General features: G+C 36.5%; 1 protein-coding gene across 2 annotated transcripts in view; it reads right to left on the bottom strand.

Annotated features, from left to right (window-relative positions):
- Positions 1-787: 787 nt before the first annotated feature.
- The window catches only part of hmga2 (high mobility group AT-hook 2), a 30,552-nt gene continuing 17,508 nt past the window's right edge, over positions 788-13,831 (bottom strand). The window contains exons 4-6 of one of the 2 annotated variants that reach the window (XM_016574643.1): positions 4,839-4,871; positions 1,302-1,308; positions 788-911 (exon numbers count right to left, since the gene is read on the bottom strand). In XM_016574643.1, coding sequence (XP_016430129.1) covers positions 880-911; positions 1,302-1,308; positions 4,839-4,871 — 72 coding nt within the window. In that variant the 3' untranslated portion in view covers positions 788-879. Of the gene's footprint in view, positions 922-1,301; positions 1,309-4,838; positions 4,872-13,831 lie in introns of both variants that reach the window. The other variant, XM_016574642.1, reaches the window with a different exon arrangement.

Raw genomic sequence — 13,831 nt, forward strand, 5'->3', positions numbered from 1 at the left:
AAAAAAAAAAACCTGCACAATATTTCAAACCATACGACAGCTTTGGGTGCTAAATAAATCAAAATAAATTGAAATTTGTTTTTATTCACTGAAATACTTCCTCAACAACTGTGGTCACCATTCACTTCATTGTATATAAAAGACTGGCTCAGACATTCTTCGAAACATCTTCTTTTGTGTTCAACAGAAGAAACAAAGTCAAATGGGTTTTGAAAAACATGAAGCTGAGTAATTAATAACAATTTTAATTTTGAAGTATCCACTTGCAAAATTTTAAATTATAGAAACTAATAGGTTTAAGGCTCTGTTTGCAGCAGCTTTAAGGCAAATACTTTTAAAGCTCACTATCATTTTGGTCAAAACGTCAAAATGAAGTGGACAGAGAAGGGAAAATGGTCTTTGGTGGTACGGTACTGTGGGGGGGGTTCTTGTGCGAATGGGTGTGTCCTTTTAAAGCTCCACCCAGATATAAGAAGCACCACATGTTGAATGACAAAACCAGACAGTTTCACCTTCTACTTTACCAATGTAGTCTGGAAAATCAGTCAACAAGAATGTGTGTGGAGCAAAGAACCACTGTAGCACATACTGTATGTTTAACCCCTGCACCTTTGTGCTGACAGCAGTTTTGTGGGAAGTGGAAACAGCAAGGCGGCTCCAATTGTCATCTGCAAGATGTTTGTTTGCATTTACGTCTTTTTTTCGGGTTACGCTCTGAGGTGTTGTGTGCGTTGATCACAAAACGAAACCAAACCCAAATAAACCCATGAGAAAAATTATCAAACGAAAGTGGGAAGTCAATAATAAGTGGTCAAGGCAGTCTTTTCCCTTGGAGAGAGCTGACAGCTGGATGAGGTAGAGGTAAAATCCTGTGGTTGCTTAGTCCTCTTCTTGCTCCGCCTCCTCCTCTTCTTCTTCTTCCTACAAAACACAACAGCGGTTGCCCATCAGTCACCACAAAAAGACGGCTGCACAGCAGAACACGGCTGTGTGTAAAAACGTTAAGACAGCAGTGAGATGGACTGAAATAGCACAGCTATTAGCATTTATATATATATATATATATATATATTTATTTATTTATTTTTTGTTATTGTTTTGGTTACAAATGTTCTTTTTCATGAGCTCAGACAGTGAACGTCCCGCAGCTGCTGCTGAAATGACCACCATTGAAACGGGAGGAAGGCGGTGAATGGGGGCTGAGGAGACGCTTGGCTTTGGACACTCTTCAGAATGAAATGGATTTCATTTTCCACATGGCTTCATTTTATTTGGGGAGGCTAACTGACACAATTTATAACCCTCTTCCTTTCGCAAGTCGCTGTGTTGCTCCCATTCAGGGGAAAGGCCGTGGCAAAAGCCTGTCTGCATTATATGAGCCAAACTCCATTCATTAGTGCGGCAGACACTTCAGCTGTGAAGGACCAGCTAAGCACTACCATGTGTGACATGGGCGAGTGAAAGAATGGAGATGGAGAGGGGGGAGGAATGAAAGAAAAAAACCCTCTTTAATCATATTCGGACACCCTGCCCGCCAATCGCGCTTCCAACTGAAGTGCCAGACAGACCAGAAAATACCAGCTTAGTTCCAAAATCTTATGTGCTCAAATGGAATATCAGATTTCTTCTGGTAGTTTGTTTTATTTTAGCACTGCAACTATGATACATGTTTCAAAATAAAAAAAATTTTTTGCATAGATTCCTACTAAACATTAAATTTTTTGGAATCAAAATGATTAAAAGACTCTCATGCATCATCGCTTGCTCTTTCATTCAGAGAGTAATTAAAGGCACAGCTACAGCACTCAAAATACACTAAACTTCAATGGAATTCTGCTCCACAAATTCAGTGGCCAAGATTACCATGCGCTTGGTTTAACCATCACCAACGGGGAAAGAAGATGGTTCAGCAATAGTAATTAAAAGCTTCTGTCGTGGGTTTATGGCAGATCTTTTGTTCCCTTTGAAGTTGAGGGAAATTAGCATCATAACTAGAAGAGGCACTTAAACTAATTATAACATAATGCTATTAAGAAAAACAAATTGAACACTGCTAATATTACCATATTAACAAAAACACTACTGTAAGTAGTAAAAAAATCTGTAAAAATAGGGCACAATGTATTGTATTAATATGAAGGAATTTTCTGTATTATATTTTTTACAGGTGTTTTACCTGTATTTTGAATTTTGCACTTTATTGCGTTGTATTTCAGGGTTAACAGAAATGTCTGTAAAATAACTGGATAAAATTACGAGTACATTTTTCCCCCAGTGAAGGGTTTTTGCAAAACTAACACGGATTAGTTTGTAGGTTGCCTGAACAATTGGGTGATGGCCATTGGGTAAATGGCCTTTTAGTAAAATTCCAACACTGTCCACCTTCAGGTCGTGGTTTTGCTGTAAAATCTTTATAGATTTTTATAAAGTAAATGTAAGAATAAATTGAATATTTCAAGATTAATACTTACTGGACTGAAGCAATTTAGGCTTATTTGATTATCCATACATATTTTTTTTTAGAAAATCATGTTAAAATGTATCAGGCTTTTGAGGAATCTTTATTTGTTCATCTCTCAATCATCACTGTATTGCATTGCATTATATGTTTTGTCCCCCATAATTAAACCTACGGAGCTTTGATCATAAAACTAAGCATTTAAATTTCATCTTACGAAGACATATTATAGGGAGAGATAGCGTGAAAACTGATATTTACATGCATCTTATGTAAGTAGTCTGCCATACTGTTATAAAAATTCCATTGATTTACAAGCTATCAGAATTTCATTTTTGGTCCTATAAATATCAGCACCTGTAGCAAATTATAGTTTGGGCCTCTAAATAAAATGTAGGTGTTTTTCCTCCTCGAGTATGAGCTCCTTATTCTCCTATAAAAGCCTGATATATCATATATGATACTCAACAAAAAACAAACTTCTTTTCTTTATATATATATATATCTTTTGTTTTAGATTTTGTCTAAAGGTTCAATAAACTTAAAGGCCTGGTTTCAAAGACAGGGCTTAGATTAAGCCAGGATTAGGCCAGAATTCAATTAGTACATTTAAGTAGTTTTAATAAACGTTACACCAGTAAAAAACTTTACTGGTGTGCATCTTGAGACAAAACAACGGCACTGACATATTTTAAGATATGTCAGTGAAAGTTTCTTTCAGTTAAAACAGCTCAGACACGCATTTTAGTCTGGGCCTAGGCTTAAGCTTTGTCTGTGAAAACGGGATAAACTTTAGATTTCTTGGACTATTACTTCATATGTCAGGCTTAAGGAAGGAAGCACTGTAGTCTCAGGTTCACCTGACCCCAATCAGATGCATTTCTTAGGTGGCTTTTAGAAAAGATGAGTTCTAAATAGCTTCATGGAATGCATTGGTCTGAGATACATTTTTTAACTTATAACCAAGTCTTAAATACTCAATGTGTATGGTGTAAGATGCTTAAAAAACAGTGACGGCTAAATGACGGCTACAGATGGCTAAAAACATTTGTTCTCAGAGAGAATTTTATTGCATATAATTAATCAAGATGGTACTAATAGTTTTGCCTTCCGGTTTAGAGATACCATCTCAGGCTATGTATAGATACCTGTGTGTTTATGTGTGTGAGCGTATGTGCTAGGCCTTCCAGTTCGGCGCAAAGCCATCAGGGTCTGTGCGTTCCCACATAGCAACAAATCAGGCCTCAGTTATGCATTCACACCGTAAACTTGTCCGCACCAGCGAACAAGAGGAGGTGAGCAGATTCCTAGTAAATGTGTGAAGATTGTGTGGGAGAGTGAGGAATTGTATCTCAAGCCATTGTGTTTTTACTTATTAGGGTCTTTCCACTCTATTAAGACAACACACAGCAAACATCACCATTAAAGAGACCCAAAAATGAAAATTCAGTTTCATTCTTAAATTGTTCCAGACCTGTATGAGCATCTTTCTTCTGCTGAGATATTTTGAAGAATGTGGTACAAAGTATTTGTCCATAATATGGAAGTCAATGGCTACCATCAAATATTTAGTTACCAACATTCTTTGAAATATCTTTTTTTTTGTGTTCAACAGATGAAAGAAACTCATATAGGTTTGGAACAACTTGAGGGTGAGGAAATGTTGACAGAATTTGTTATTTTGGGGTGAATTATATATATGGCATTTTCAAACCAAGTCTGAATTCCAAAAGGTCAAAACAAATACTTTGTTAATAGTGAATAGGTTTGATGGAAAAATTTGTATCTTTGAATAATTTTTGTAGATATATTAATCAATAAAAAATTAACTGAATTAATTACATGAAATGCTGATTAATTAAATCAATATAAAAACCAATAATGTTTGTTTGTTTTATTTTCATGTATTTTTAATGTATGATGTTTATCACAATTTTATTTATATTCGTTTAGTCGTATTCAGCCAGCATATAGGCAACAGGCTGCTGTCTTTCTTCATGAGCACATTAAAGTAGCGCTGTGCACAAAGACTATAAAGTTGACTCCATTGTTAATACGCTGGAATTTTGACAACAGAGAGAAAAAAGGGGCAACTCTTCAAAACTAATCCTGTCTGCCAGATTGCATATCCATCTGTGAGGGGATGAAACCAAAGAAGACTGGGATTCCACACATAGCGCTTTAGGATTTACATTAGCCTTAACCAAGCAGATCTCTCATCAAACCAGAATTATGCTCCCCTTTCACTCACTTTGGGTTTTTGAGGACTTTGTAAACCCAAACAGCAAATCCTCTTCCTCATACAATCACTGTTTGTGCATATGCATATGTGTGCATGTCCATCTGCTGTATAAATTATATATGATTTCATTTGACATACCTGAGCGGGCTTTTCCTGGACCACTTGCTGTGGCTGAAAGACAAAAAGAGAAACAATTATCATTTTCTGAATGCAATGAATAACCTCAAAAATTATATATATATATATATATATATATATATAAACATACTAATATATAATAATATATTAATAATAAATAAATAAATAAAATGTGTGTGATTTCTTAAAAAATTCAGCTTTTAAAAACATTTTTAAAATTTTATTTGTATGTATTTTTACAGTCAACTGTAGTTTTAAATATAATCTAAGTTCAGACAATCAGATCCAGGCGAAATCCCTAAACCCTGATCCCTAAAAAATATTAAGAATAGGAGGACATTTGTGCACACACAGGCCTGTACGCAGCAGTGCCTCCACAGTGGCAATAGTGTGGTATACAATGCCCATATTGTGCCCTACTCGCATTACATCATAAACCCTAAGCGCTGCCACCCCGCAGGAAGTGCTTCTAAGACCGGAGCTTGACAGCTGAGGAGTCCTCCGCTGCTCTGAGAGCCAGGCAAAAATAAAACCCTGAGAGTGTCCAGTGTTTGGAACCAAAGCCAGCCACTGCCGATAGAGTACACACACTCACACACACACACACACCATTTGGGATTGTTGGGAGCAGCTGGTGTGTTTTGTGCCAGCTCTCCCTGGAATGCTATCAGGCTGTAACACAGTAAATGTCAACACCGGATGGAAGCAGGCGAATTTTTTTTTATCAACTAGCTGAATTCTTAACCTACATTATTCATAGTTGAGAGCCATCCATTAAATGAATTGCACATATTTGTAAATTACACAAATGTAAAAAATATCTGTCAAAGATTTGTCTGTAAATCCACAAAAATAAAATTCAATTAACCATAAGTTTTTACATATATGTTTCCAATTAGACCCTGTAAAATGGAGGAATGCAACATTACTGTACATTTTAACAGCTTTGCTTTTCAGTAGGTGAACTTCCAGTGTAAAGGCTTGTGTTTATAAGTGAACAGAAACTGCACTCTGAGAGGTTGTTAAGGCCATTACATTTTACAGTAAATGTCAACACCGGATGGAAGCAGGCAAAGAATGCAGCTGGCGATAAAGGGAAATTGGGAAAATGATGCACACATTCCAAATGGGATGGACAGAACAAAATATACTTCGTATACGGCAATAGACATGAGGAGGACAATTCCAACACCGTCCCGATTACACCTATTTACAAACACATGACATTTAAGACACCATGTGCACTTTACAACTAACCGATGACTCTGGATGTCAAAACTGCACTGTATGTTACATCACTAATGATACTGTACCAAAGTACCAAAAACACATTCAAACAGCATCTAAAAACATTTCTTGTTGGCTCTGAACTTGTTCCCTCTTGCCCTTCTGCCACTAAGAACAAAAAGAGAAACCACAGCCTTGTCTTTCACAAAACCATGCTCGCTCTTTGAAGTCATTAGTAGCTGACACACCAAATCAATTCTGCAAACTGAATGACCCCGGGGCTCCTTTGACCCCTTTGAGCTGTACATGGCATGCACTAAAAGAGCAAGATGTACAGTATGCTCCCAAAAAGACGAGGTGAAGCTTAAGAGCCAGAGGAAACCCAACATGGATTTCATCCATCTTCAAAAAGCTCTCTACAGATCTGCTTTTCCTCTACAAACCAATTCAAACAAATCAGTGTCAGCAAAACTGCTCTCCATAAGAGCAAACATAAATCTAATCTGTGTTTCCTGTACTGCTAGTCTGAATCTGAATATAAATGTTATTTTACTTATTTAATTGTATTTAATGTGGTAAAATAAAAGGAAGGTACCACAAAATAAATATGAAATCATTATTTTTATATACTGTATGTAGTAAGGACCAAATAAGGCGAGGGTATGATGACTCCATCAGATATAGACTATCAGATGACATGGAAAAGACACTATTTGTGTCTCAGTGGTAAATTTGGGTAACCATTTGGAGATACATTTAGCCATCAGGTCCCAGATATCCAAATGTCTTAATTATAGATAACTTGTGGACTGCTGAAATAAACAGAAAATGAGAGGCATGAAAGAGGCAATGCAGTAATTGCAAAAACTCTCATGAATCGACTAGTTCATCACTGTTCATGCATAAGGTGACACGTTTCTCTTCCATCTCACAGCTCTGTTAACTTCATTGTTAATGAGATCTGGTTTTAATGTAGGAAGTCATGCTCAGTGACCAAAGGGAAACTAGTGTGAGAAGCTAATTATCTTGAGAGAACATTGTCTTTTGTTGTGTATTGAGTTAAATGTTGTGAAACGTGATGTAAAATGTGACTAGTGACCAATGGACCTTCTTTAAAACATGAATTGCTTAGGGGGTTCAAGGATATCTGGGCTATAAAACAACATCTTTTTAAAAAATATATAAAAATTATTTTGTATATACGTATAAATTAAATATATATTTTTTTAAATATTCATTTTGTATCACCTAGCCAAAATCCTACTTTACTTTATTCGTAGTTAAGAGCCATCCATTTAATTTTAGAAGACTCAACTGGTCTTATTTGTAAATTATAAAAATGTGAAATATCTGACAAAGCCTTGTCTGTTAATTCACACAAATTAACTTCAATTAACCAAACGTTTTTAACATATATGTTTCGAATAAAATCCTGTGTGCAAATATGAAGGCTGTTAAAATGGAGGAATGCGAGCCATTTGCAGTTACATTTTAACAGCTTCGCTTTCAGTAGATCAACTTCCAATGTAAAGGCTTGTGTTTATAAGTGAACAGAAACTGCACTCTGAGAGGTTGTTAAGGCCATTACATTTTTATGCCAACATGAGGAAAGAGCAACTCAAGTCGTGAGTCACATTCAGCGTGCAGCACAAAAACGTGAGGCTACATTGCAGTTGGCGTGAATGATAATGACCAGAATTGTCCTATAGCAATTAAAGCCAAAGACATAACTACATACCAAATATAATAAATTAAGAATCAACCACTGCAAAAACCCATTCCAGTTGACCACACAATTCTGGATATTGTGGGACGACATGTCCCATCAATGTCTTTGGTGCTTATAGCTTTGATTAAAACCATTTACATAAATATACAGGTTGATTTGGGTACTCCACATTGCCTACCGGTTAAAGAAACGCACCTTTACGAGAAGTAAAAAACAACTTAAAGGAGATCTCGAAAGAATCTCAAGCCTTTTCTCACTGAAGTGACAGATTAAAGAGTAATTCGCCAGTTAGAGCGAGTTTCCAAGCTCTTAACACTACACTGCCAACTGGCCTCAGAGTTCATTGCTTGCCACAACCCACCACATTGGAAACAAGTACTACTGTGAATTATTTTCCAGCCTACAGTGTTACACATACCAAGGAAAACGGAGACACCCACTGTGTTCAGGAATGATAACATTGATGAACAGTATCTCCAAAATAAAAAACAATGGCAAAGAGTTAGAAAAGAATGTGGCATCCTTCATTTTTTTGTTAGGAAGCGAGTTGTTCACACAAAATGTATTTTCACCTTTTGTGTTTCATACAGGTTTGAAACCACATGAAGATGAGAAATAGTTTTCATTTTTGGCTGAAATATACCTTTGATGTTTCTTTAAATAGATAGTACTACATCTTGCTAACAACTATTTGTAGTAAAATTCCTCCCTTTTCAGTACGAAACGTTTCTTTTTCTTAAGGAGTTAAAATAATAAGATAAGCAACATCTTCGACATCCAATTAAATCCTGTCTGGACTGGTGGCCTCTTTTAAAGTTGTTCTAACCTTGACGACACAATTAGTCAATGTGTTCTCCAAAAACGAAGAGACGGGCCTGAGCTTTTTCCAGAAGATTGTGTGGGTGTACCATTATGGGGCAGAAAACTCACGATTCCTTGACTTAGAGTCTAAATCTTGAGGCCTAGTGAGAAAATGACATGCAAACTCTTTTCTTATTAAATACTCCAGCAAATCTTGGCCTTAAAATAAAGTCCGAGTACATATTCTGTATCAAAAGGTGATTCATATTGTTGTAGAAATGTTTTCTTGCTGCCATGGTCTCTCATCCTGCTTTGAATGGAAGGAGGATCTTTAAAAACGATTGATCATTGGAAAGTATATTTGGTAGACGTGGTTTTAGAGATGCTTCATTCTTCAAGAATGCAAAGAGGTCTTTGGACCAGTTACACAAAGAGAATTTGTAATGGTTGCAAGTCAGCCCCTGGCACAGGTACCTTGGGGCAAAAGCTGGGAGTGCGCAGCTGCACGTCTCAGCAGCTCCAGAACAGAACGTGCCGGGGCAGAGTAAAGCCAAGCTAGTGGAAGACTCCTGCTCTGGACCTGGCATGTCTTACCAAAACCATTCTCTGCACCAAGAGTCATTTACTAAAAGCTTTACACTGTGGGGAACCCTTCCCTCCTCTTACAAGAAACTGCACTGGAGATATTTATGTCTCTCTTTTTCTCATTCATTGCCCCTGGGGTCTTTGAATGTTTGTGTGAACAACAAAAAATGGAGGACATCTATATTTGAAATCCCTTTTGATTTGATGTCTTAGCATGAGGGAGAATCTCACATTTCGAGACCTTCCATGTTTATTCCAATTTTGTTTTTTTACTAATTTGACAAGCCATCAGTACAAATGTGATGCTCTCAGTTTTACCTAACCAGTGCTGTTCTAATTAACTAAAACTAAAACTGTTAAAAAATATCTGAAATCAAGCTGAAATCAAATAAAATATAAAAATGAAAAACTCAACTTAAAAAAAAAACGTAGAAATGTTGCACTGGCAACTAACTAAAATAAAACAAGTTTAAGCTGAAAATTACCAAAATTAAACTAAAATAAAAATAAATTAAGGTTAAATAAAAATGTTAAAAATAAAACCAAAACTAATGAAAATGACAAAAGCACATGACAAAATTACTACAATTTAAATTAAAATTAAAATAAACAAAAAAATAAAAAAATAAAAGCAATTCAAAATATGAATAAATAGTACAATAGTATATAAATAATACTAAAATAATGCATTTGACTTCATTTTGACTGCAAATGCCTTTTCATGCAAAATACAATCATATATATATATATTTTTTTTTTTTCTAAATCTAAAATTTTCTGTTATCCGATTTGGCCGAAAACCGTACTTGGTGTTGTATTGCATTTTTGGAGGCCAAAATGGTAGTGAATCCCTAGTGTAGTGCTCTCGGCTTTAGCTAACATATTTTACTGCTTAAATACACAGAATTTGGCAGATTTTCCCTCAAAATAAGCGCAAAAAGTCTGCAGATTCCGTCTGAGCCTATGAATGCCCAAATCCATACTGTTACAGAGACGCTTTAACATGGTACAAGCCCAGGAGACTCTTTCCTGCCCATAAGCCGTATTCATTTTACCTGACTGCCTGGTAAAATAAAGAGGGAAAGTTTAGAAAAATGGAACGCAGCTCACATTCACGTTAAACTTAAACGGCTAACACGTTTTGCATTTGTGGGAAAAAAAGCCCTTACTTGAACATAGTCTCCTTAGGGCTGCTGACAAGAATTCCACAAAGACGGGAAACATAAAAAAACACTCTGCTTGATTTGATGAGGCAAACTTATCCAAGGACTCCCTCACTAGAGGCGGACCCCACAGACGAGCCACCCAGTAACTGCACCCCCTCCGCTCCCATGAATAAAGGCCACATGTTCTGGAAGTGGGGAAAACAAGCCAGACATCTCCAGGGTACAGGGCCACAGCACTGGCTTTGTGATCTCCCTTGGAATGCCTCCAACGGTTCGGCCGAATCTGAAAGGATTGCAGGTCCGAGAGCCCCCCTACCCACCCCACCGCTCACACGTCCCTTCTCAGACTCCAAATCAAGCACCCTCCCCAACCAAACAATGCTATGAATGCCACCTATCAGAGCTGGGCTAAACCCTGCGATTAGGACAGACAAATTGGATCTGGTCCGTTTAGGAGCCTCTGCTGTTTGAAGTGAAATCAGTTCCCAGAGTTTCTCAAAGGAGAGAGGAAGAGAAGGGAGAGGGGTGGTGGGGGTCGGCACAGTAATTCAGGTTTTTTACTTCAGTTCCACAAAACCTTCCAGTTTTGAGGGTTTGTTTTCCTGTTCTTGGGGCTCTGTGGGGTCTTTATTGGGAACTGGGTCAATATATCAGTCGGTGCAATGGGATTCTGTACATACTCTGAAATATAGACTTGTAGTTCTCAATCTGTTTGCCAAAGTCTGTTTTGATTCTACTAAACATTCCAACTCAATCAATAAAAAAGAAATGTTTTTTGATCAAAAAGATTGTCAATAAACTTGTTATTTGCATGTATTAAACACAATGCATGCAAGTTTGTAGTAGGGCTGCCAAATAAATAAATACAAAACAATAATTCAATAAAATGATTACAAATATGAATAAAAATATTATATATACATATATAAATCATATAAATCATAATGTCAAATGATGCCAAAAAAGCATGTGTGTATATATGTATGTGTGTGTGTGTGTGTGTATATATACAGTATATACTCATACATAGATCTACACTACTGTGCAAAAGTCTTAGGCCATTTGCATTTTCACCAACAAAAAAATGGTTTTAAGTCATTTATTTCTATCTTTTGCTGTAGTGTGTCAGTAGGAAATATCAGTTTACATTTCTAAACAATTATTTTGCCATTAATTGGAATAATCCAGTGAGATTTTTGTATGCACAAGGAGTCTGACAACAGCCAGTGCTGAGATCTGATCTCATCATCATCCAGTCCGTCTGGGATTATATGAAGAAACTCAGACAGACTAAACCCAGAATTTTTTTTGCTGGTGAAAATACTAATGGCCTAAGACTTTTGCACAGGAGTGGACTGAGGCTGGCGTCAGCGCATCAAGAGCCACTACGCATATAAATACACACTATTCTCAGCAAATAATATCTATGTAAAGGCCCAGACATTGAAAACAAACTTCTGAAAGTATTTTTTTTTAAGAGTGAATACAGAGGTCCTGAACCTGGTAACATTTCATAATACTGTCATAGTTTCTAACAGCTTTAAATCTGGGGTTGTTTTTCTTCAGATTTGGGGTGTATAAATCAAAGTCACTGTAACATACATGTTTTCATGGAAATGTCCTGGAAGAGCCTGGAGAAAGACGGCAGTGAAAGAATGCATGTGTGCAGCCCTCTGTGTGAACCGCTTCCCCGCCTGGCCATACCATGATAAAGGACTCGTGTCGCAGAGGTGTCACCATCAATAATGTATGCCACATACCTTTCCCTGTTCATACAAACACAAAGGGTTCCTGACTTCCTCGCCCTCTCCCTCACTTTTCTTTTATTCATTCACACGTCAGCACACATGTCAGCACTGATGCTGCCGTTATGGACAAATTAATTGAACCGTTGATTGCAAATGATTGCATTGTGCTGTTCTCAAAAATATATTATGAAATTAGGAACTAAAATGATAAAAACCCATTTCCAGGAGAAAAAACATTTTGGTAAAAAGTCATATTTATGACAAAAAGTCAAAATATATACTAGTTCAAATTTCTGAGATGAAAAGTCAACACTATGACATATTAAGTCGCAATTACAAACAAAAAATAAAATTATGATAAAAAAAATTATGACATAACATCAAAAGATTCATTTATGAGACAAAAAGTTTGTTATAATGTCACAATGAGATAAAAAGCCAATTTAAATGTTTTTATTTTTACGGTTTATCTCATAATTATTATTATGTCATAATTATAAGCAGTGTTGGGGGTAACGCATTACAAGTAACGTGAGTTACATAATCAGATTACTTTAGATTAACTAAAGTAACACATTACTTTTTAATTTACAAGAAAATATCTTTACTTATTCAAATAGCATGCATTTACTAATCTCACTTGCACAAAAACAGATTCAGTATTCCTCAAATTAAATATGTTAAATAACACAAATATCCTTTATGTATTGAATCCCATTTTAATAATCAGTGTCTTTGCTGCTGACCTTCAATGATCCAATTCAACCATACTAATAAGCAAAAATGACTTTGAATAAATATAACATTTGTGTGTGTGTGTGTGTGTGTGTGTTTTTTTGCTGAAGAGTGTTGAACTTTCTTCTCATGCATCTTATTCTTCATGCAATCCAGAATGGCAGCACAGCTGAAAGGTTTGTTTGAGCTGTGCCTTCCACTGTACAGACGTTAATTTACTTTTCCTTCAGCCTAAAACGTATTCATTTCACTGTTGGTAAGATAGGGCTTTTACATTTGCCAAAAATATTAACTTTTTTATATTAAAAACAAACAAGCAAGCCTAGCCCAGATAAGAAAAAGTAACGCAAAAGTAACAATGCATTACTTTCCATAAAAAGTAACGCAATTAGTTACTTTTTTAGGGGATAACTCAATATTGTAATGCATTTATATTTCACAACTGAGACTTTTTTATCTTGCAATCTTATTTTGAATTTTTTTGTTACAATTACCTTCTATTTCATACAAGCTAAAATAATGCAATATCAACTTATTAATCAATCAATAAAACAACAGAAAGCACTACACTATTAAATCTCTCTAATATGGGGAAACCGTACTTAGTTATTGTAATATAATTCAATATTATATTCTCTTTCTCTCTCGCCCTTCTCTCTCTCCCCCATTTCAATCTCTCACCTCTCACATTCTCATCTCCGGATCACCTATCGAGGCAGCTGTTATGGTCGCTGGCTCAGAGAAAAATTATTAAAGCGCTTCCAGAAGCTAGAACAGGAAAGGGAGGGAGGGCAGCGAGAGATGAGGGGGAGAGGTCACAGGGGTCACCGGTGGAAATCCGTTGAGGTGGTCCCAGCAAACTCCTGCAGTGTGAGTAGAGCCCCAGACTGAACACATGTCCCTGTTGGCAGGAATTCAGCTTCTCGGGCCCCAGATACAGAGCGAGAGAGAGATCGAAAAAAAGAGACGAGAGAAGGGGAGAGGGCTCGGGGAATGCAGGGA

The sequence above is a fragment of the Sinocyclocheilus rhinocerous genome, unplaced genomic scaffold (genome assembly GCF_001515625.1).
Source record: "Sinocyclocheilus rhinocerous isolate Xijiao unplaced genomic scaffold, SAMN03320098_v1.1 scaffold1164, whole genome shotgun sequence".
NCBI classification, from domain to species: domain Eukaryota; kingdom Metazoa; phylum Chordata; class Actinopteri; order Cypriniformes; family Cyprinidae; genus Sinocyclocheilus; species Sinocyclocheilus rhinocerous.